The sequence below is a fragment of the Ranitomeya variabilis genome, chromosome 2, assembly GCF_051348905.1.
Source record: "Ranitomeya variabilis isolate aRanVar5 chromosome 2, aRanVar5.hap1, whole genome shotgun sequence".
In the NCBI taxonomy this organism is placed as follows: domain Eukaryota; kingdom Metazoa; phylum Chordata; class Amphibia; order Anura; family Dendrobatidae; genus Ranitomeya; species Ranitomeya variabilis.
Genome location: NC_135233.1, coordinates 275,724,659 through 275,746,671, shown reverse-complemented (window position 1 = coordinate 275,746,671; position 22,013 = coordinate 275,724,659). Strand labels below are relative to the sequence as shown.

General features: G+C 43.2%; 1 protein-coding gene across 5 annotated transcripts in view; it reads right to left on the bottom strand.

Annotated features, from left to right (window-relative positions):
- Positions 1–580: 580 nt before the first annotated feature.
- GDPD2 (glycerophosphodiester phosphodiesterase domain containing 2) overlaps positions 581–22,013 on the bottom strand; it is a 91,959-nt gene continuing 70,526 nt past the window's right edge. For all 5 annotated transcript variants that reach the window (XM_077284964.1, XM_077284963.1, XM_077284962.1 and 2 more), the window contains 12 exons: positions 18,401–18,460; positions 18,208–18,306; positions 12,368–12,461; positions 12,080–12,225; positions 11,914–11,996; positions 11,672–11,822; positions 11,332–11,553; positions 11,040–11,191; positions 10,719–10,866; positions 8,424–8,506; positions 3,478–3,506; positions 581–1,914 (listed from right to left, as the gene is read on the bottom strand). In XM_077284964.1, the coding sequence (XP_077141079.1) occupies positions 1,868–1,914; positions 3,478–3,506; positions 8,424–8,506; positions 10,719–10,866; positions 11,040–11,191; positions 11,332–11,553; positions 11,672–11,822; positions 11,914–11,996; positions 12,080–12,225; positions 12,368–12,461; positions 18,208–18,306; positions 18,401–18,460 (1,314 nt within the window). In that variant the 3' untranslated portion in view covers positions 581–1,867. The remainder of the gene's footprint in view (positions 1,915–3,477; positions 3,507–8,423; positions 8,507–10,718; positions 10,867–11,039; positions 11,192–11,331; positions 11,554–11,671; positions 11,823–11,913; positions 11,997–12,079; positions 12,226–12,367; positions 12,462–18,207; positions 18,307–18,400; positions 18,461–22,013) is intronic.

The window sequence follows — 22,013 nt, the reverse complement described above, 5'->3', positions numbered from 1 at the left end:
CTGATTACCAGCTTTCTGATTATGCACAATGTACACAGAAAGCTGCCAGTCAGTGGTGGGGACAAGGTTGGGCTACCTGCTGATAAAGCAATGAGGATATAAAAGCAACAACAAGCAGCAGAAGTCAGGGTCTCTGCCACTAAATTATGATACTCTCAGGTTAGGTGCCAAAAACCTTGAGACAGATCCCCTTTAATTTCAAGGCAATTGGAGAAAGCTTAAGGAGGGTCAAAATCTCTTTGTACAGGTAACAAAGGTTCTTGACAAGATGTCACTAGGCGGGAAATGGCCATAGGTCGGGAGAAGTGACCTTATGCTGTTTTCGTACATTTATGGTACGCCATAAAGAAGCATTAGTGGTGAGTGACCTGAACTTCCTACAAAAGAAGATCATCCAGCAATGCCAGCCGGAATGCTTACCTTTTCCCATGGTTCTTCCACTTCTTGAAGACAAACATGGTTTCCATACACCCTAAAAATTCCTTGTAGCATATTAAGCCATTTTAAAGCAGGTGTAAACTTTGCCAAGGTTTTTACTTTTCATAGTAGTCCTAAGTAGTAGGCAACTATAAAACTCAGCCTCAGTCCAAAACCCACAAGTTATTTATTAAGTAAAGCATGAAAAAAATAAGTTTCTTGTGCCATTCATTGTTATAAAATATTCTGTAAAAGTGGGAACACACAACCAGGACAATATCTTCTATTTACAAATGTTGTACATATTTTTATACAGCAGCCTACCACACACATACACATGGAAAAAAGACTGTAGAGATCTATAAATACGAGGACACTGCGCCAGCGGTGTGCCAGATTCAATAACTCAGTGCATGCCCAGTTAGTGAATTTGCCATTGGTCGAAAAGAATCAAGTCAAACCTGCAGTTCTTTTCTGACACTTTTCAACTTAGAAAAGTCTTGGAAAATGCTGCTGAATAAGTTATGTTCAGTGCAACTCAGAGCATCAACAGAATTCTATGTGTTGAAACAAGTGGCACAGGAGCGCCACAATATGGCATTTGGCCCAAGAAAACAGTTTTTCTTCTCCAGCATTTTTTTCTCAGTATGCCACCGACACACAGGGTTTATGTGCCAAGTGTGGAAATGGAAAGTGTTATGCAGCATTAAAAGGGTTAACCCACCTACATTCATTAGCTAACCACATGTCCACCATGCACATGGTGCAGTAATGAGCATGCAGTCACTTCCGTGGGAGCGGTAATGAGGGTGTGCGCAGGGGCGTAACTATAAAAGGTGCAGAGACTGCAATCACACCCGGGCCCTGGAACCTAGGAGGCCCCAAAAGTCCCTTAGGTCCACATGAAAAGACCATTATTAATCAAGATCTGTCATAATTGGGGGCCCCATTGGAGGCTTTGCATTGGTGCCCACAAGCTTCAAGTTACACTCCGATAGACAGCAAATGGAGCAATCATTCTAATCGGTAAAGGGATAGGGGATTAGTTTAAGGGGATTTTCCCACCAACATTTAAGAAATTATACAACCAATGTTCTGGAATGTTAAAAATTGAAACATTTCTAAAAAATAACGTTACCCTGTTCAATATCTCGTAAGTTGTGGCCCAGTAAACAAAAATACATCCTTTATAATTTGTTTCACCAAACTAATGGAAATATACGGAATATAAACATCTGAAAGTGACCCACGCAGGTCAAAAATTCATGTAGCACTTTTGTATGCAGCAATCTTGCGTGCGATGACTCAGTAGCTAAGACTCGTCAGACAATAGGCAGTGCAGGCACCATGGATTAGTCCAGCTCAGCCTCCTCATGCTCCTGTCTCCAGCCTGAGAGGATATGGAGGACACAGTGAATTGTCTTTTCTAGGAATTAGACGTCCAGTGTGGCTACGCGACCAAACTCTCAATCTTCATCAGTAATACGGTTTCTGACTCTGACAAGTAGAAAGGTATATGGTGTTAAGTTCAGCACTAGTTGTGTCCAAACATAATAATGGCTATACACTGCATGTCATATAGAGAATAAGGCCTCCTGCCCTTGATCATGTATCACGCATTTTAAAAGGGAACCTGAAGCAGATACATGCTGCCCGATCCAAAACCCTGCTGCATTTCAGAGAAAAATATACTTTCAAAGCCACTGGAAGCAAAGTTGTATGGTAGACTAGGAGGACAGACAGGTTCTTGGCAGCTTCTCCCCACCCGCTGCTCTGGATTGGCAGGTCTCTCTTTATGTGTTTGATTCCCGGGGCTTCCAAGGAATGTTTTTCTTGAAAACATAGCCAGGTATATTGGACTCTGAACTGCTGCAGAGTTCGTACAGCCAGTGTCGGACACATGCTACTCATGGATCGGGGACCATGTATCAGCGGTCACGTTCCTTTAAATCATTAGAATATTTATGCTTATAAATTCTAAAATCTACAAGCAATAGAGCGGGTGTTACGAGACCCCAGTACTTCCGTTCTGCTCAAACTTAATGAGGAGTGTGGATAGCACCTTACCACCCCATGTATTGTCTATGGAGCTAATGGCAAGAGCATCAGTCCTGTAGAGTTAGAATAAAGTAGTCCTGTGCATGCTTCACCGCTACCCCATTTAAAGCCTCTGAATTTGCGCAGTCAGTGAGGTGAAAACTGCATGATAATTTCCAGCAGACACTATATAAGCTGGTGGGGAGGCACAATAAAGGCTCTACTATGGGCCTGGTTATTATCATTCTACAGAGCACCATACACTCAACAATTACATTCTATTGTTTCAAGATCGTGTATATTTACTGATCACATTTCACACCAAAGAACCCATTGAGTGAATTGTCCAGGTTATTACAGCCACTCTACTCTTAATATGGAAAAAAAAAGAGAGATGGAGTGGTGGTGGGGGCAGAGAGAGATAGGGGGTGGGTGGCGAGAGCGATAGGGGGAGAGGACAGACAGGACGGAGAGAGGGGGCAGGTAGATGGTTATATTGAGGAGAGTGGAGGGAGAGAGAAAGGGGTGGTGGTGGTGGGGGGGGGGTGTTAGAGGTTTAATTTACTTGTCCCTTAATACATAAAAGATCTCTGAGGAACATTGATTACTAAATTTTTGCACTGTAACTTGGGCATCCAGAAGCCCAGTTACAGAGGTAAAAAGCTCGCTATGTGACAAAAGTCACTGGCAGAGTTGATTGGGTCTGTAAGGATCCATAATTGCCAGGTCCTACAGGATCGGCAATGATAATGCTTCAGAGTGCTCACAGAGAAAAGAAAGGAGCTGTGATAAACCGTTTATAATTTCCCATGAGGTCTGCGGCCGTGTCCGACAGCTGGAAACCCAACCTGTGAGACTGCTTTAACCCTGAGCCGTACATTCACATTGACACGGGGTTAAGGCCCGCGATCAAGTTTTAAGTGAAGTTTTAGCCAGACTGCTGTATAGCTTAGGGTTAGTAGGCTTGCATTGCTAGATCAGTGATTGTGGCCATTTGTAATACCACAGATGAATGTATCATACCTTCGTCTTCTTTTTTTCTGATACATGCTCTAGATGGACAAAAGAAAGAAAGTGTTTAGAACAAAATCCACCAGATCTACAACCTCACATCACAGGAGCGGTCAGCCTGCCTGACCTGTCTGTTTCAGTAAATGTGCATGTCATTTCATATGCAGTCACCTTCCTCTAAGGGCAGATCATTTAATATAATTTGAGCCATTCTGGATGAATAAAATAAATTCTTAGTATACGTTCATGCCCAATACCACCACTTCCATTATCCCCTTTACAATACAAACAATTTAATAACCAAATACCGTAATCATATTATAGAACATTAAAGTGAACTTTAATAATTGGCAGCATAAACCGGCTGCACTGCGGCTTTTCAGAAAAAAAAACAAACAAAAACCTGCTCTTCACAGCCAGCTGGGGATCATGTGTTGGAATGGCTAGCCTCGCTCCTCCACTGGGGTGGACAGGGGTGAGGTGCCCGTTCGTATTAGGTATACTCCTACATTAACCGGTATGTATTTTGTGCATTGTGTGTGGGCGTTGCTGCTAAATTGTAGACTGCACTGTTCTTTACATGCAGTTACTGTTTACTAGTCCTACACGACTATTGGTTTCTTCTTATGGTTAATGGGTGGCAGGGCCGCCATCAGGGCATTACAGCCGTTACTGCTGTATGGGGCCCGGTCAGCAGCAGTACACAGAGGGGCCCGCAGATCCGGGGCCCCACTGCTGTGCTTCTGCTGATCGGGCCCCATCGTGCACTAAAATACTGTGCAGTGCGGCACACATGTCGGCGCTGGGGCCCGGGAGCCGTTTTGGAGCTGTCTACAGGCGGTCTTACCTAGTCAGCTGCGCAGCTCCTGCTCGGCTGTAGCTAGAATGTATGGGCTCCCTGCAGGTCCTGACTACAGCCCATCCATTCTAGCAATCTCAGAAGTGAATGTGCTAGAATGTATGGGCTCCTGTCAGGTCCTCTCAGCAGCCCATACATTCTAGCTGCTGCTCCACTGCTGGAAACACTAGACGGCCCAGAACGACTGAGGTAAGTATAAAATTTTTTTTATTTTTTTAAATAGGTGAGGTGGGGGCCTGGGGGGAGTGAGACTGCAGATGATGAAGTGTGTTTTAGGGAGTACTGCACATGATGAAATAATAGGGGGCTGCAGATGATGAATTGTATTTGAGGGGGTACTGCACATGAAATGATAGGGGGCTGCAAATGATGAAGTAAGGGGGACTGCAGATGAAGTGAAAGGGGGATAGGGGACTGCAAATGATGATGTGGGGGTGATGGGAACTGCAAATGATGTGGGGGTGATGGGGACTGCAAATGATGTGGGGGGACTGCAAATGATGTGGGGGTGATGGGGACTGCAAATGATGTGGTGGGACTGCAAATGATGTGGGGGTGATGGGGACTGCAAATGATGTGGGGGTGATGGGGACTGCAAATGATGTGGGGGTGATGGGGACTGCAACTGATGTGGGGGTGATGTGCACTGCAAATGATGTGGGAATGATGGGGACTGCAAATGATGTGGGGGTGATGGGGACTGCAAATGATGTGGGGGTGATGACTGCAAATGATGTGGGGGGACTGCAAATGATGTGGGGGTGATGGGGACTGCAAATGATGATGTGGGGGTGATGGGGACTGCAAATGATGTGGGGGGACTGCAAATGATGATGTGGGGGTGATGGGGACTGCAAATGATGATGTGGGGGTGATGGGGACTGCAAATGATGATGTGGGGGTGATGGGGACTGCAAATGATGTGGGGGTAATGGGGACTGCAAATGATGATGTGGGGGTGATGGGGACTGCAAATGATGTGGGGGGACTGCAAATGATGATGTGGGGGTGATGGGGACTGCAACTGATGTGGGGGTGATGTGCACTGCAAATGATGTGGGAATGATGGGGACTGCAAATGATGTGGGGGTGATGGGGACTGCAAATGATGTGGGGGTGATGACTGCAAATGATGTGGGGGGACTGCAAATGATGTGGGGGTGATGGGGACTGCAAATGATGATGTGGGGGTGATGGGGACTGCAAATGATGTGGGGGGACTGCAAATGATGATGTGGGGGTGATGGGGACTGCAAATGATGATGTGGGGGTGATGGGGACTGCAAATGATGTGGGGGGACTGCAAATGATGATGTGGGGGTGATGGGGACTGCAAATGATGTGGGGGTAATGGGGACTGCAAATGATGATGTGGGGGTGATGGGGACTGCAAATGATGTGGGGGGACTGCAAATGATGATGTGGGGGTGATGGGGACTGCAAATGATGATGTGGGGGTGATGGGGACTGCAAATGATGTGGGGGGACTGCAAATGATGATGTGGGGGTGATGGGGACTGCAAATGATGTGGGGGTAATGGGGACTGCAAATGATGATGTGGGGGTGATAGGGACAGGAAATGATGTGGGGGTGATGGGGACTGCAAATGATGTGGGGATGATGGGGACTGCAAATGATGTGGGGATGATGGGGACTGCAAATGATGTGGGGATGATGGGGACTGCAAATGATGATGTGGGGGTGATAGGGACAGGAAATGATGTGGGAGTGATAGGGACTGCAGATGATGAAGTGTGTTTGAGGGGGTTCTGCACATGATGAAATGATAGGGGGCTGCAAATGATTAAGTAAGGGGGACTGCAGATGAAGTGACGGGGGGATAGGGGACTAAATGATGATAGGGGACTAAATGATGAAGTGGGGGTGATGGGGACTGCACATGAAGTGAGTGTGAGGGACGTGGACAGCAATTGAATTGAAGGTGGGGGTGGGAAGAGCAAATGGTGTATTGAAGGTGGGGAGAGCAAATAATGAATTTTGAGGGTGGGGGAAGAGCAATTGATAATGAATAGAGGGTGGGAGAGAGAGAAGACATGACAATGAATTGAGGCAGAAGGGGCATGTAACTATAATTAATTGGGGTAAGGGTTAGAGCGGGAGGTACATAGTGGGATCGTTGAGGATAAAGTGACTGGTAATAATTGGGAGAAAGAATACAGGTGCTAATTCATTTATATATTACATGGGGAAAGTGGCTATATACAGATAGTGGGGGCACAGTGGCGGATTATAATTTATATTTGGAATGGTGGGTTGCATAATAACCAATTATATATTAATGGTGGGTGAACGTCTGTAGTCAGATGTGTAGTGTAGAAGAAAGGGAAAAAGTGGGGAATGTGCTCTGGAAACGGTGCTCTAGATAACTGTGTTATTTTATGCAGAGACGAGTCCTGGCTGAAAGAAGTGATAGCGGTCTGCGCTGGATTAAAAAGAAACGCAAAGATGAAGGACTTTAGCTAGAGACGTCACTGGTGAGTATGTTACCTGTACACTGACACCATACACTGTATACTGTATACAGAGCTCCTGGGTATAATGTCACTGGTGATCATTATATTACCTGTACACTATATACAGAGCTCCTGTGTATAATGTCACTAGTGATCGCTGTATTACATGTACACTGTACCCTATATACAGAGCTCCTGTGTATAATGTCACTGGTGATCCCTGTATTACCTGTACACTGACACTATATAAAGAGCTCCTGTGTATAATGGCACCGGTGACCACTGTATTACCTGTACACTGACACTATATATAGAGCTCCTGTGTATAATGGCACCGGTGACCACTGTATTACCTGTACACAGACACTGCATACTAAGTACAGATCTCCTATGTATAATGGCACTTATGGTGATAGTATTTTTTTTAAATTAATGATCAGTACTGTACTATTCAGTCACAATGTGGTGGTAATATGTTGTCCGGCCATGGTGTAGCAGTATTTGTTCCTTGTATGTGCTATTATTCGGTCACTGTGTGGTGGTAATATGTGGTCTGTTCATGTTGTGTTGGTATTTGTTCCTTGTATGTAGTTGGTCACCATGTGATGGTAATATGTGGTCTGGACATGCTGCGGTGGTATTTGTCCCTTGTATGTGATATTGTTCAGTCACTGTGGTGGTAATATGTGGTCTGCACATGGTGTGGCGGTATTTGTTCCTTGTAGATAGTATTATAGGTCACTATGTGGTGATAATATGGTGTCTGGTCATGGTGTTGTGGTATTTGTCCCTTGTATGTGGTATTATTGGTCATTTGAAAAATTGAAAAATAAATAAAAATACACCTAAATTGTATTGCATATTTTAACAAATGTTTAATAGGTTACAGTAGAGTAGGGCCCGGCCAAAAGAGTCTACATTGTTGTCGTCTCAGATTAAAAAAAAAACCTTTTGGCCAAAACAAACGCTGCTGGCTATGTGTTTGATCTGGTGATGGGAACTGTTAATGTGTGATTTGTGAGAAGTGGAGTTTTGCCAAGAGACAGCGGTGGGACTGTGGACAGTTCGAGGGGTGGAGGCGGGGCTGGGGTGGAGCCTGGGCGGAGTCTTAAGGGGGCCCTGAAAATTTTGCCAGTATGGGGCCCTGAAATTCCTAGTGGCAGCCCTGATGGGTGGACCTGCTTATGCTAAAGGCACCTATCCCCTGCCCTTTTCAGGTGCATGCCATGGGTAGCACGGGGATTGCTTCCTTCTGTTATGTTTTTATCTGTCATTATTAATAATAAAGTTTTTCTGTACATTTATATATATTTGGACTTCTGACTGTTTTTGCTTGGTTGGTTCACTGGAATGACAGGTCTATGCCCATGTGTATAGAGAGAAAGGTCTGTCAGTTTAATAGGGTGGGGAGATACCGCTGCGGACTGTTCTCTTGGAGTAGAAATTCCGAAACGCATGGTCCTCTCTTTAGCTTTAACAAATAAACCTCTCTAGATCCAAGGCTATAGGAGGGAGTAACCCATAACCAACTTAGACCATCATGAATAGCAATAACTTCTTCAAATTTTAGACCTTAAAGAGTATGATAGGAATGCCAATATGTTGTACTTTTCACCCTACTTACCTAAGCACAAGAAATGCCCAAATTATGTGAATAAATGCTACAACATCTGCTATAATCCAGATGATTAAATAGTTGTCCGGATCCTAGAGAGAGAAGACAATGGACCTCTTAGTTGGTTTAATTTTAGTCACAAATTTGTTCAAAATATTGTCACATCCCCCCTTGTGCAACAAATCCTGTGTGGTGCACAGAGCACACTAAATCTTTATTGTAGAGATCTTTTTTTTTTTTTGCTGAACTTCTAAAACCTCACACAATATTACTGCAAAATCCCATGGTCTTATAATGTAGTTTTGAGCAGCATGCATGGACAGGGCATGCAGATAGCCCCAAAAGGTGTAACTTTCCTTGCGGACCTTTTCATTTAGCTGTTCCACAATTTTATTATTCTGTGGAGGCAGCTTGGATTGCAATTACAGTACAGAGAGTTGTTTTGAAAATGAAAATAACCTGGACAAAGATGGCAGTGACGTGTACCTGGACTGCCATGACAAGCCATTGGCACAGGATACCCCTGGATTGAATGGCTGTATTGACAGTGGAACTAAAATGGTTAAACACATAACTAATTATTGCTGTTAAAGGGACTCTGTCACCCTCAAAATCGTATATGAGCTAAGCCCACCGGCATCAGGGGCTTATCTACAGTATTCTGGAATGCTGTAGATAAGCCCCCGATGTAACCTGAAAGATAAGAAAAAGAGGTTAGATTATACTCACCCAGGGGTGGTCCCGCTGCGGTCCGGGTCCGATGGGCATCGTGATCCGGGTCCAGCGCCTCCTATCTTCTTACGATGACGTCCTCTTCTTGTCTTCACGACGCAGCTCCGGCGCAGGCTTACTTCTCTGTTGAGGGCAGAGCAAAGTACTGCAGTGCGCAGGCATCGGGAAAGGTCAGAGAGGCCCAGCACCTGCGCACTGCAGTACTTTGCCCTCATCAGGGCAGACAAAGTACACCTGCGCCGGAGCCGCAGCAAGAAGACAAGAAGAGGACGTCATCGAATGAAGATAGAAGGCCCCGGACTCGGACGTCCATCGGACCCGAACCGAACCAGGACCGCCCCTGGGTGAGTATAATCTAACCTCTTTTTGTCATCTTTCAGGATACATCGGGGGCTTATCTACAGCATTACAGAATGCTGTATATAAGCCCCTGATGCTGGTGAGCTTACCTCATATACGATTTTGGGGGTGACAGGTTCCCTTTAAAAGCAGGTGCCAGTTATATAAAAGCCGTCCTCTGCTGTGTATGGAACAGACTCAGCTCCTGAGCCAACTCTAGACAAGCAGTTTGTATATTATGCCCGTGTTGCGTGGGTTTCCTCCCGATTCTCCAGTTTCCTACCACACTCTAAAGACAAACTGATAGCGAATTTAGATTGTGAGCCCAATGGGGACAGTGATGATAATGAATGTAAAGCGCTGTGAAATATGATGGTGCTATATAAAAGAGTAAAATAAATAGATGAGTCACTGATGGAACAAGGCATCACGAAGATCAAGGTTGAAAAGCGATGAAATGGAAACAGAATGATTACAATCAGAGAAAAATACACTTGTGAATCACTGGATACAGTAGCTATAGTGTATAAAACACACAGTATACAAAGCTCCTGTGTACAATTGATCCCTACCCTTCTATGATCACTGTATGGTGGTAGTATCGCTTGTTTTTATTGATCAGTATAAGAGTGGGGTATTTGTTGCTTATATAGGAGCATTTCTAGCAATACTGGTGTTGGTATAGCGGATTTTATTAATGATCAGTATGGTGGTAATATTTGGTCACTATGTGCTGGTAAAATGTGGTCATTATCTGGAGGTTTTTTGTCCTCCAAAGTCAAGCAGGGCCATACTTGTAATAGAGACCCCCCCCAATCTAGGGAAGCATGTATAGAGGGGCAGCATGAGCTTATTTGTTTTTTGGAGACTATGTAATTGATCATGGAGCTTTTTATTATAAATATGATCCCCGTAGGGCATCTCATATTCCACATTAGATAAAAGTTGACCCATCCCACCAATTTCAGCATTGGGTTTGTTGGGTAGAGGGGATGTTGTCAGATGAGTCCGGAATCTCACAGAGAACATAAGAGCGCTCCATCGAGCTTAGCATAGCCTGTGTATCGGGGAGTCGGGGGGATAGCCATCAATCGAACAATCTTTTGGCTGACCGCTATTAAATGCGCCAGCTTAAGCTTTGTGTGAATCAACATCTGGTGCTAATAAAATGACAGCTGAGAAGATGGATATGTTAAAACCTCATAAGATTGTGCTAACATTAAATTCACTAACCATGAGCCATATTGGTTGTTTCAGATCCTTGAGAAGATGGCATGCATTAGTGGTGACAGAAGTGGCTCCAGCACACCAAGCATAGGAGAACAACCAGGGTTCATTAACCACAAATAGATTCACAGAAATATTATCTTGACGATACGACCTGGATAAGATGAGAAGAAAACAGAGCTTACATGTATATGTTAATAACGGCAAATTACCTCAACAGAATGAACAATATACGGGAAAATGGATTGAATTCACCGATACAGTATTGTGCAAGTATGGCGGCAATAACGATACTACACATCTTACATCAATGTTAATGATTCTTACCTGATGTCACTCACACTTATATTTGTATATGATAGATTCACAGCATCAAAAGCATCAGTGTCATTTTTTTCCCTCTTTCTACCATAAATCTGTTTGAAACCTGAAGCGGTCCTCATTACTTCCTCCCGCTCATCGTCTGGAAGCCACAATATCTGCAGAGCACGAGAGACACAATTTTATAAGCAGAATCTGTGGATTTTAGTCATTGCTGGTAAAATGGTGATCGGGGACTCAAAAGGTGTAATAGTAATCCATGACATCTCTACTTCCCAGCACAGTACAGAAGCCTTACCAGATCCTGGGGTATAGAACCATTCAAAATTGTATCAAGAGTGACATTCACAAAGCTCTTGTAATACGGGTGTCCTGCAGGCGGCTGGCGCAGGTCAAACATTATAGAGATGTTTCGATCCTTGCATGCCATCAATACTTCCTCCAGAGAAGGAATTTTCTGCTGCAGAACCTCTTGACGGTCAGTATCTGTCAGTGAACCATCTGTTCCAAAAGGGTTTCGCTAAAAAGAAAACAACAGTAAGGCAAATACAAAATAGAACATAAAAAAAAAGAAAACTCATCAACAGGACCTTGGAAAAGGTTCATTTAAAAAGAATAATAAAAAAAAAAAATATTACCTGCAAAAACCATCCACCAGCATTTAACGTCTGGAGTTCAGACCAGGTAAAATTGGAGCAATTTTGATGTGAACGTAATGGAAAAACTTGATTGACATTGGTTGTCCTCAGTAGAGTTTCATCATGCATTAAAAAGGGGACTCCATCCGAGCTGAACGGTTGGAGAGAATAAAGACTGTTGGAATTTGTAGTACTGGAGGCTGGAAGTGGTGGAAAAAAAAAATATATGTGTGTTCTCCTACCTGACCATGACATCAGTCTCGAAGACCTTTACTCCAGAATTCACCATCTTGTCAAATGACATCATTGTGTTTTCTGGAGCCAACTGAAAAAGAAAACCCAGAGATTGTTCTAGGAGAGCAGTGACAACTGATGGCAATCTTGTACTAATCGCCCCAGATAACGTACCATTGGCGCCCCACGGTGACCTATGAGGTTTGGTTTTAATGGAAGTTTTGATGCCTTCATGATGCAGGGTGAAGAAATGAAGAGAGGACTCACAAACAGAGCACCAACGAGGCAGAAGTATACTAATGGAAGCAGACACTTCAACACTGCAAGGATAAATAGATGATCAATTAATATAAATAAATAGTAGAATACTAATATTTATCTCTAATTGTCCTGCAGTCCGCAAATCGTCACTTCAACATTCAGATACAGTATGGAATTGTGAATGAAAGCCAAAATAATTACCTTTATTTTTTGTTTCCCAAAAATATCCAGCAAGCACCCAGGCCAGAGCAGACACGCCAATCACAGCACCAATGTGCAGGAAAGGACTAGTTGCCTAAAATAAAAGGACAGTAAAAAGTATATATTTTTACACAAACAGAGTTTCTCATACACAGGCAATATGCAAAAGAAGAATAAAAGTATGAGATATATATATATATATATATATATATATATATATATATATATATATATATACATATATATATACATATATATATATATATATATATACACACACATATATACACATACATACATACATACATATATATACACACATACACAGTGGGTGAAATAAGTATTGCAAACATCCCCAACTGTCTATGTAAATATATTTCTAAAAGGGGCTATTGACATGAAATTCTCACCAGATGTTGGTAACAACCCATCCAATCGACATAGGCAAGGAAATCAAACCATAGATGCCCATACATTACGTGTAATAATGAGAACAAGTATTTAACACATGAAGAAAGAGGTGCAAAAAGCCATGGAACTTCATGACACCAGGTGAAATCTATCAGTAATTAGAATGCAATCCTGCCACGTAGTGAAAAATAATATCAGCTGGCTCAACTGGTGGCTTATAAAAAGGCTTCTCATTACCAAGGTGCCACACAAGAAACATCTCATGATGGGTAACACCAGTGAGCTGTCTCAAAAATGGAGCTCCTTCCCAGATACAGCTCTGGCAAAAATTTAGAGACCACCGCATCAAATCCCTGTCATGGGCAGCCTAAACACCATCACACCTGAACCCCATTGAAAACCTCTGGAATGTAATCAAGAGGATCATGGATAGTCACAAGCCATCAAAGAACTGCTTACATTTTTGCACCAGAAGTGAAAGACTGGTGGAAAGCATGCCAAGACGCATGAAAGCTGTGATTAACAATCATGGTTATTCCACAAAATATTGATTTCTGAACTTTTCCGGAGTGAAAACATTAGTATTGTTACTACTACTACTCCTCCTCTGTATGTAACCCCTTTCTCATGTACAGCACCATGGAATTTATGGTGCTATATAAATCAATAAATAATAATAATAATATTGTTGTTTCTAAATGATTATGAACTTGTTTTCTTTGCATTGAGGTCTGAAAGGTCTAGATTTTTTAAAATAAATTTTTGACCTTTTCTCATTTTCAGAAAAAAAAAAACAACTTATTGCTTGGAACTTCGGAGACCTGTTGTCAGAAGTTTACAGACTAAGAACAATTTACATTTTACGCAAAAATATACCTATAAAGAGAAAAATCAGACAAACTGAACATTTTGCAGTGGTCTCAATCAGAGCTATATGTAACGTAATAAATCAACACATTTTCTTTTAACCCCTCTCTGAAACGTTAAGGTTAAATATTTTACGTTAAAACAGGATGGAAAATGAAATGTAAAATTGTGGTCCGTGATATGCTGTGCTGGACTTCCAGGAAACCTGTACATTTCTATGTAGACAAGTCTGCATTCAGTTACACCAAGATTTAAGAAGTTGATAATTAAAAAGGTCATAAATAGTAAAGTTTATTAGCAGAAAAATGCATTCCAGAGCTTGTGAAGAGTCAGGGGAGCAGCTCGCACTGTTATCGTACGTGTCTAACACTAGAGCAGTCATACAGGCTCCTGGAGACGGCACAGAGCGCCACTGTCTGCAGAGAGGGGACCAGGGAAGAGGAAGAGGAGAACGGTCTAAGGACCAGACATAGGTGAAGTGCTCATCTGCACCTATAGGACTAAGATTTTTACATGAAAACAAAATGCTAGTAAAGCAAATGTAAAAAAAATCTACTAAATTATGCAGCCTATTATTAATGTGTTACTCATCAATGGTGTACAGGTAATAATGCTACTTCCGATTATTGCCACTTTACATTAGGCTGAGAAAAGTTCTGTTCAGGTCCCCCTGGGTGTGTGATCCTGGGACAGTCGCTCCATCACAGTGCTCGCTCCCCTCTGCAAGGTGGGACATACTAGCGATTCGGCCAACACCTTACATGTTTGAGTCCTATGAGGAGTGTGACGGAGGGAGCCCCCTCTGTCACATTGGCCCCCGTGCAATGAATCACGGGGTACCGAGGAGTTGGTACGTCAGCAGAATTCTGTTAGCCAGGAATAATACACCGCACTGTGTATTACAGAAGTGATCAAAACAAAATATGTTTAACCCCTTTGTTTGACTAAAATTATGTAAATAAAATGAAGAGTTTAAAAGTATTAAAAAAAAAGTTATAGCATAAGAAAAATTATTTTTACATCAAGACATACTATAAAACCAAGCAAAAATCTAAACAAAAATGGCAACATCCATAACAGTGCAAACTATACAACTTTAACTATTTCTATCCCACAATACAAACCATGTTTTTTGTAATAGAAAAAATGAATAAAATATGGTTAAAAAAAAGTTGCAAGTTCTCGCTGTAAATTATGTCTTGTTCCCCCAAAAATTTGCGCTCATCAACAAGAAGTAAAAGTGGCGATACAAAATTACATGGGAAACGCTGTCAAATTGTAAGCGTAAAAACAAATAAACTTACCAAGAGTTACTAAAATGGCAACTCTGTGGGGTAGGTACAGTATAACCTAGTGATTACAATGACTAATACAACCTGCCTCGCAAAATAAGTCTTGTGGCTACACTGATAATGGACAAATAAAAAACAGTATTTTTTGTCTTTTTTTGAAAGCCATGCTGGGGGGGTGTAAGAATATTGCTGGACTTCCCTGCAGACAGAGCAAGTTAAGGTACCTTCACACATAACGATTTCGTTAACGATATCATTGCAACGTCACACTTTTTTGTGACGTAGCAACGATCCCGCTAACGATCTCGTTATGTGTGACAGCGACCAACGATCAGGCCCCTGCTGGGACATCGTTGGTCGTAGGGAATGATCAGGACCTTTTTTTGGTCGCTGATCACCCACTGTCATCGCTGGATCGGCGTGTGTGACGCCGATCCAGCGATGTGTTCACTTGTAACCAGGGTAAACATCGGGTTACTAAGTGCAGGGCCGCGCTTAGTAACCCGATATTTACCCTGGTTACCATTGTAAAAGTAAAAAAAAAAAAAAACAGTACATACTCACATTCCGATGTCTGTCACGCCCCCCGCCGTCAGCTTCCCGCACTGACTGTCAGTGCCAGCCGTAAAGAAGAGCACAGCGGTGACGTCACCGCTGTGCTCTGCTTTACGGCCGGCGCTGACACAGTCAGTGCGGGAAGCTGACGGCAGGGGACGTGACAGACATTGGAATGTGAGTGTGTAGTGTTTTTTTTTTTTTTTTTAACTTTTACAATGGTAACCAGGGTAAATATCGGGTTACTAAGCGCGGCCCTGCACTTAGTAACCCGATGTTTACCCTGGTTACCCGGTTGCTGCAGGGGGACTTCGGCATCGTTGAAGACAGTTTCAACGATGCCGAAGTCGTTCCCTTGATCGTTGGTCGCTTGAGAGAGCTGTCTGTGTGACAGCTCCCCAGCGACCACACAGCGACTTACCAACGATCACGGCCAGGTCGTATCGCTGGTCGTGATCGTTGGTAAGTCGTTTAGTGTAACGGTACCTTTACTGTGGTTTCATATCCCCAAGGCCTAGAAGCAGGGCCGGTTTTAGACAAAGTGGGGCCCTAGGCAAAAATTTAAAGTGGGGGCCCCAAATGATAACATTGTACTGTGGCCCCCATATTTAGGGGCCTTATATCGGCCAACAGGTCTGCCACTATTAGCTGTACGCAGGGGCGTTGCTAGGGTCAGAAAAGATTGGGGGCCCAAGACAAAGAGTTGCCCCCAACTCCCTCTTAATTTTTTTTTTAACTCTTCAGATAAAAAACAGTGCTAACTCTCTGAGAACAGATAATGTAGTAGATGTCACCTGCAGTCCTATGTAACACCACAGCTAGACATAGCGTTTCAGACTAAGACTATGTTCACATGCAGCATTTTTTTCAGTAGCCAAAACCTTTTCTATTAGCAGTAAAAATGTTGCGTTCAAAACACCTGTTTTTCAGCTTGTTTTGTGGTGTTCTTCACACTTTTCTCAGCTTTTTTTTGGAGTGAGGATGTTTGGTCAGTATTTCAAATCAGCATATGTAAGCCAAAACCAGGAGGGTGAGAAATACAGAAGTGGTGACGGGTTTCTCAGGCTATGTGAACACGCTGCGGATTTTGCTGTGGATCTGCAGCAGTTTTCCATGCGTTGTACAGTACCATGTACACGTATGGAAAACAAAATCTGCCGTACACATGCTGTGGAAAATACAGCGTGGAAACGCTGCGTTGTATTTTCTGCAGCATGTCAATTCTTTGTGCGGATTCCACAGCGTTTTACACCTGCTTCATAATAGGAATCCGCAGGGGTAAAAACACTGTTGAAAACCGCACAAAAACCGCGGTAATTCCACGATAAATCTGCGGTAAATCTGCAGGTAAAACTGAGGGGATTTAAAAAGTGCTACAGTTCTGAAATCCAGTCAGAAAAAAAACAAGCGCCTGCAGGAGATTTCGGAAATCTCGTGTGTTTTGCTGGCAGCTTTTCGCCATGTTCATATGCAGAATTTTTGCAGCTCTTTCTTCTGCAAATAAGAAGCTTACAGCATTTTACAGCACAAGCAAAAACTGAGATTTTCAGAAATCTCCTGCACACCCTTTTATTTTCCCGACTGAATTTCACAACTGCAGCGTTTTTTAAATATGCAGCGTGTCACTTCTTTCAGCATTTTTTTTTCACCCGTAGAAAGCAATGAAAAAGTTTAAAAAATGCTGCAAATGTTGCAACGTTGTTTTTCGCTGCGTTTTTAGTGAATAACACTAACTTTATTAAACATGTACTGTAGACAAAATGCATACTGTAAAAAACAAACAGCAAAAGCTCTAAGGGTGTGTGCCCACAATCAGAAAACACTGCGGGTCAGCTGCTGTGTACTTGTGCAGCGTCCAACCTGCAGCGGCCACATGTTACTGTATAGTGGAGGGGATTTCAAGAAATTCCATCTCTATTATGCGTGCACTATCACCTGCACCTCACCTGGGGAGACGGACATGGGGCGCGTCTGTCCAGGCTGCAGCATGTCACTTTATATGGCGTAGACGTGAGTCTTCGCAAGAGAAATCTCACCCCTGCAATGTATAAGACGCGGTGATTCCGCACGGTTCAATGAACACACACGGAATCACCTGTGTTCAAAACATGGCAGCACTTTGGACGCAGCACATGTCCGCTGCATCCAATGGGCTGCCATTTCCGGATCCTCTGCATATACCCTAACAAATGGGTGCTTTGAAAGCAGTGTTTTCACTGCCAAGAGAGCAGGCTTTGGCTGCAAAAAAAAAAATGCACCAAAAACGCTGATTCCTATGCACACCTGTACTATATGTGTATAGTTTACCCTTATTGTTTCACGTGGGAATTCATTTATTTCTATATAATAAATGCCCTGATTCAGCAGACAATATTCCTGTCTTGTGTCATCCAGGTCGCCCTGTCAGATTACAAGCAGTGACTGTGGTCAGAGCCTATGCTGATCCCTGCTGTATGTGACTGTGAAACCTGATCCTAAAGCAATCAGCACAGAGCTCCTGGACCACATGAGTAAATCACAGCACTGAGGGGGTCTCCAGGGGGGTTTGGGAGAGACGCCACTGCTGTACACCCTCTGGGCACTTCATACAGGGGCTGCAACAGGGGCTGCAGAGGTAGGGGGCCCCCTTTCTAGGTGGGGGCCCCAGGCGTCTGCCTGTGCCAAACGTCGGCCCTGCCTAGAAGGTTGTATCGGCTTCTGAGGCTGCAAACTTACCTGCAAAGAGATGGCAACCGCTTTCCACTCTATTTTCCACCTCAAGTCAAGGCCAATAATCCCAAGGGAAACCAGGGCAACGCAGAAACACAAAAAGATCTAACAAATTAAAAAATAAAACAATGTCTGTGTTAGGAAAGTTAAAAACGAGCGCAATGCAAGAAAGGAACAGGCGTGGGCGCTGAGGTCTCACCTTATGTAGCCAGTGCAGATTGAGAGGCTGCGCGCACACTGCCAGGCACATGGAGAGTAACTGCAGGGACACAAAGGAAATGTGAACTGGTCATTACAAGTGTGCACAACACGATTGCTGGAGATGTGCGCAGACTTGTAGCCGCCAACATCTGGGTCTGAGTCACAATATTCATATTATACAGCGAGACCTTACACTTCTACATTTCTACATCGGAGCTTTGTTTCTCATTAAATCTGTCAGTTTAAGCTTTTTTTGTTTTTGTACAATGGACATCTACTTTCCTGTTTTTTGCTTGACGAACCAATTTTAATAGAAAAGGCATTATGAAAAAAAAACCTTGCAAAATATAAACCTATATACATAGGTCATATACCTTTAGGTTATTAGTGATTTTTTTATAGTAGGGTGTTCAGGGGGTAGAAGAGGGTGCAGATCTGACTTACATTCATCTGTGTGATTGCATCTAAGGCCGGGGGTCACAGAGCCATATGTTCACTCTTGGGAGAGAATCGGGGCCGATTATACAAATGACACTAGAATCAAACTCTGTCAGATAAGAGTGTCTGTGCTCAGATTCACTCGCATGAGAGGATAGCAGTACAGGTGCAGAGGAGACGGAAAAAGTAACGTCTTCATCTCCTCCTGTGCCGACATCCATGGGAATCGCACTGCACTCTCAAGACATCCGAGTGCAGTGCTATGTTTCACTCGCACCCATAGACTTGTATGGGTGTGCATGATCTAATTCTCGGATGCACTTGCGGCAGGCAGCCATTGTTTTCTCCTGCCAAATCGGCATCAGAAAATAATGGCAGATCTGACCTATCCCATAATATAACACTGAGCTGAGTGCTATCCGATAAAACATCACAAAGAAGTCAGCCATGTTATACACCAGTGTGAGCGAGCGCCAAAAGACAAAATATTTGCTAAAAGTAGTGTTGCAAAGTCACCAGGTAGATATACGGATCTCCTTTTGTTTTATATAGTAAAAGATTTTATGCTGTGAAAAAAAAGCTCCCTATCTATGTCCCCAATAAAAGCATACTTCTCTTTTGTAGCAGTGCACCTCATCAACTCTAAGCCTTGTGTCTGCCAGAAATCTCAAGACATACACATAAGATGAGTGCTGCAGCCGATCAGCGGGCCATGAGATCAACGGACTCAGTGTGGAGCCGGTTAGTATATAGGTTTTTTTTTTGTTTTTTTTTTTTAAATGCAGTACATTGGAGACATTCATAAAGGGACGTCCATTAGCGGTCAATCCCTTTAAATCAATCACTGGCCATTAGGGTCATTATTGCCATAGAAGGCGATGAAATCCATAGTCTGTGATGGACCAGCATTACATGCTAAAATGGCTTCAGTTATGGCAGGTGTCAATCTAAAATTATATTATATATATATATATATTTTTTTTTTTACTGTTAATCCTTTAAAAGTGAATCTGTCAGCACACTGGCGGACACAGACAGAAGATGGCCCCTGTGCCAGAATAATATATGGGCCCTTTACAGCACAAGAATTCCTAAAAATGCAAAATGGCACCTGCTTTGGCGGTAGAAATGGGCCCCCTTACTTCTTGGGCCCCTGTGTGGCTGTACAGGTTGCAGCAATATTATGTCCGCCCCTGTGTCAGCAGGTCTTTTGCTATATGATCTGGGAGCAGCAAAATGTAGGGCAAGCGATCCTGATTCTGGGGATGTGTCACTTACTGGGCTGCTCGGTGCAGTATTGATAGAAACCAGGTTTGTGTGATGTAGATGTAGCAGAGCTAAGACTTTGGGGGACTTTGGGGCTGTATATAACTCACCCACACCCCTGACCTACAGATTCCTGTGTACACTGTGCAGTGCCAGCAAGCTGCCAATCGGTGGAGGGGGCGGGATCACAGATTAGCTGGACTACCTGGCACAGGAGATGTAGTCCTTTACTGATAATCAAAGCTGAAAATTGGGACCCTGAAAAACGCAACAAAAACAACGCAAAAGCAGCAAGATGGGCAGGAAAACCTGTCTTTTGGCTGAGATCGAATTTTGGCTGCAGAAAAAAAAAACAGCTAAAAAGCAACATGTGAACACATCCTAAAGGTGGTAAAACTGTCCCCAAACGATGACCCAGGAGCTGCTCTGTGTGTTCAGTCTGCATGCACCTTCTATAGGAATGAGGATGTAGGACACAAACACACTTTCTATGGTACAAAATACTGACTTACAAGGAAACATTACAGGTTCTGACTTACAAGGAAACATTTTTCCAATCAACTCTTTATTGAAATGTTTAGAGATGGTAATAGGATTTCACGCTTTCTAGCGCTGTATACTTTTTCACATATATTACTCTGCAGTAATTCAACATTTGTGGGTAAAAATAAGTGAAAACTGCTCTCCTAAGATCACAAACACTGTTCTTACTTTCCTCTCTACGGTGTCTTGCCCCGAGAAGCAGCCGCAGCCTGTTTCGTGCCTGCAGGACACTGCAATTATCTGCGCTTCTTCTGCATTCCACCAGCTGGCTAGGTGCAGGGTGCGAGTGGAAGAAAAGCACCTGAACCTGAATGGGATCTACCTGCAGGGTCCTTCTTCACACATACCATGGGGAGATTTGTCCGGACAGGTCCTCTGCCCGGACAAGGCACAGTATACACACACAAAGCACAGCTAAAGCACTGGGTTTAGTCCTGGCTTAGCTCTAGTTCTTTGATCCCATTTAAACATATGTATTCTGATACATTTGCAGATTCTTCTAATTTTGGCTCACAAAATACTTGCTCTCTTCTTCAGACTGCTCCGCTCCCCAAGTAAAAAGTGTCGATTTGAGATTTTAGATTGTGAAAATATAATTATATATTGTATTCTCCAAGTTTATAGGGTATGGAAATGGCGGACACACAGGAGAGGGCCCTGTGCAAGAACAGTATATGTGTATTCCCTTTGCAGTTCGATAGCTCATCATCGTGCACAATTCCACCTGCTTTGGAGGTGATAGGGGGGTCTCTAAGGGTAAGTTCACACAGGGGTTTTTGCTGCTTTTTTTTCTGCAGCAAAACCTGATATTCTTGGCAGGAAAAAGCTGCGTCAAACGCAGGTTTAGGTGCGTTTTTGGTGCATTTTTTGTTGCGTATTTGGTGCGTTTTTTTTCTCTTTGTCCATGCTAATGTCCTTGAATTTTCAGCAGCAAAAACGCAGCAAATAATGATACCTGCGTTTTTGCTGCTTTTTTTTCAACACCCATTCAAGTCAATGGGTGAAAAACGCAGCAAAAACGCTGAAAGAAATGACATGCTCTATGTCCAAAAAACGCAGCAAAGCACAAAATACTGATCAAACAAAAAACAACGTGTGTGCATGAGATTTCTGAAATCTCATAGGCTTTGCTGCTATTGTAAAAAATAGAATTATTCTTACCGTTAATTCGGTTTCTAGGAACCTTCCACGACGGCATATGGAGGTTGCCTCTTTGCCCTAATGGGGAACAGGAAATGGAGAGGTTAAAAGGCCCTCCCACCTCCCTCTCACCAGTGACTTATAACTGAAAACCATAGCACCGGTTTACCTTGAATCCCAGATTTAAATCCAGGAGTATAGGGAGGGAACTAGCGCCGTCGTGG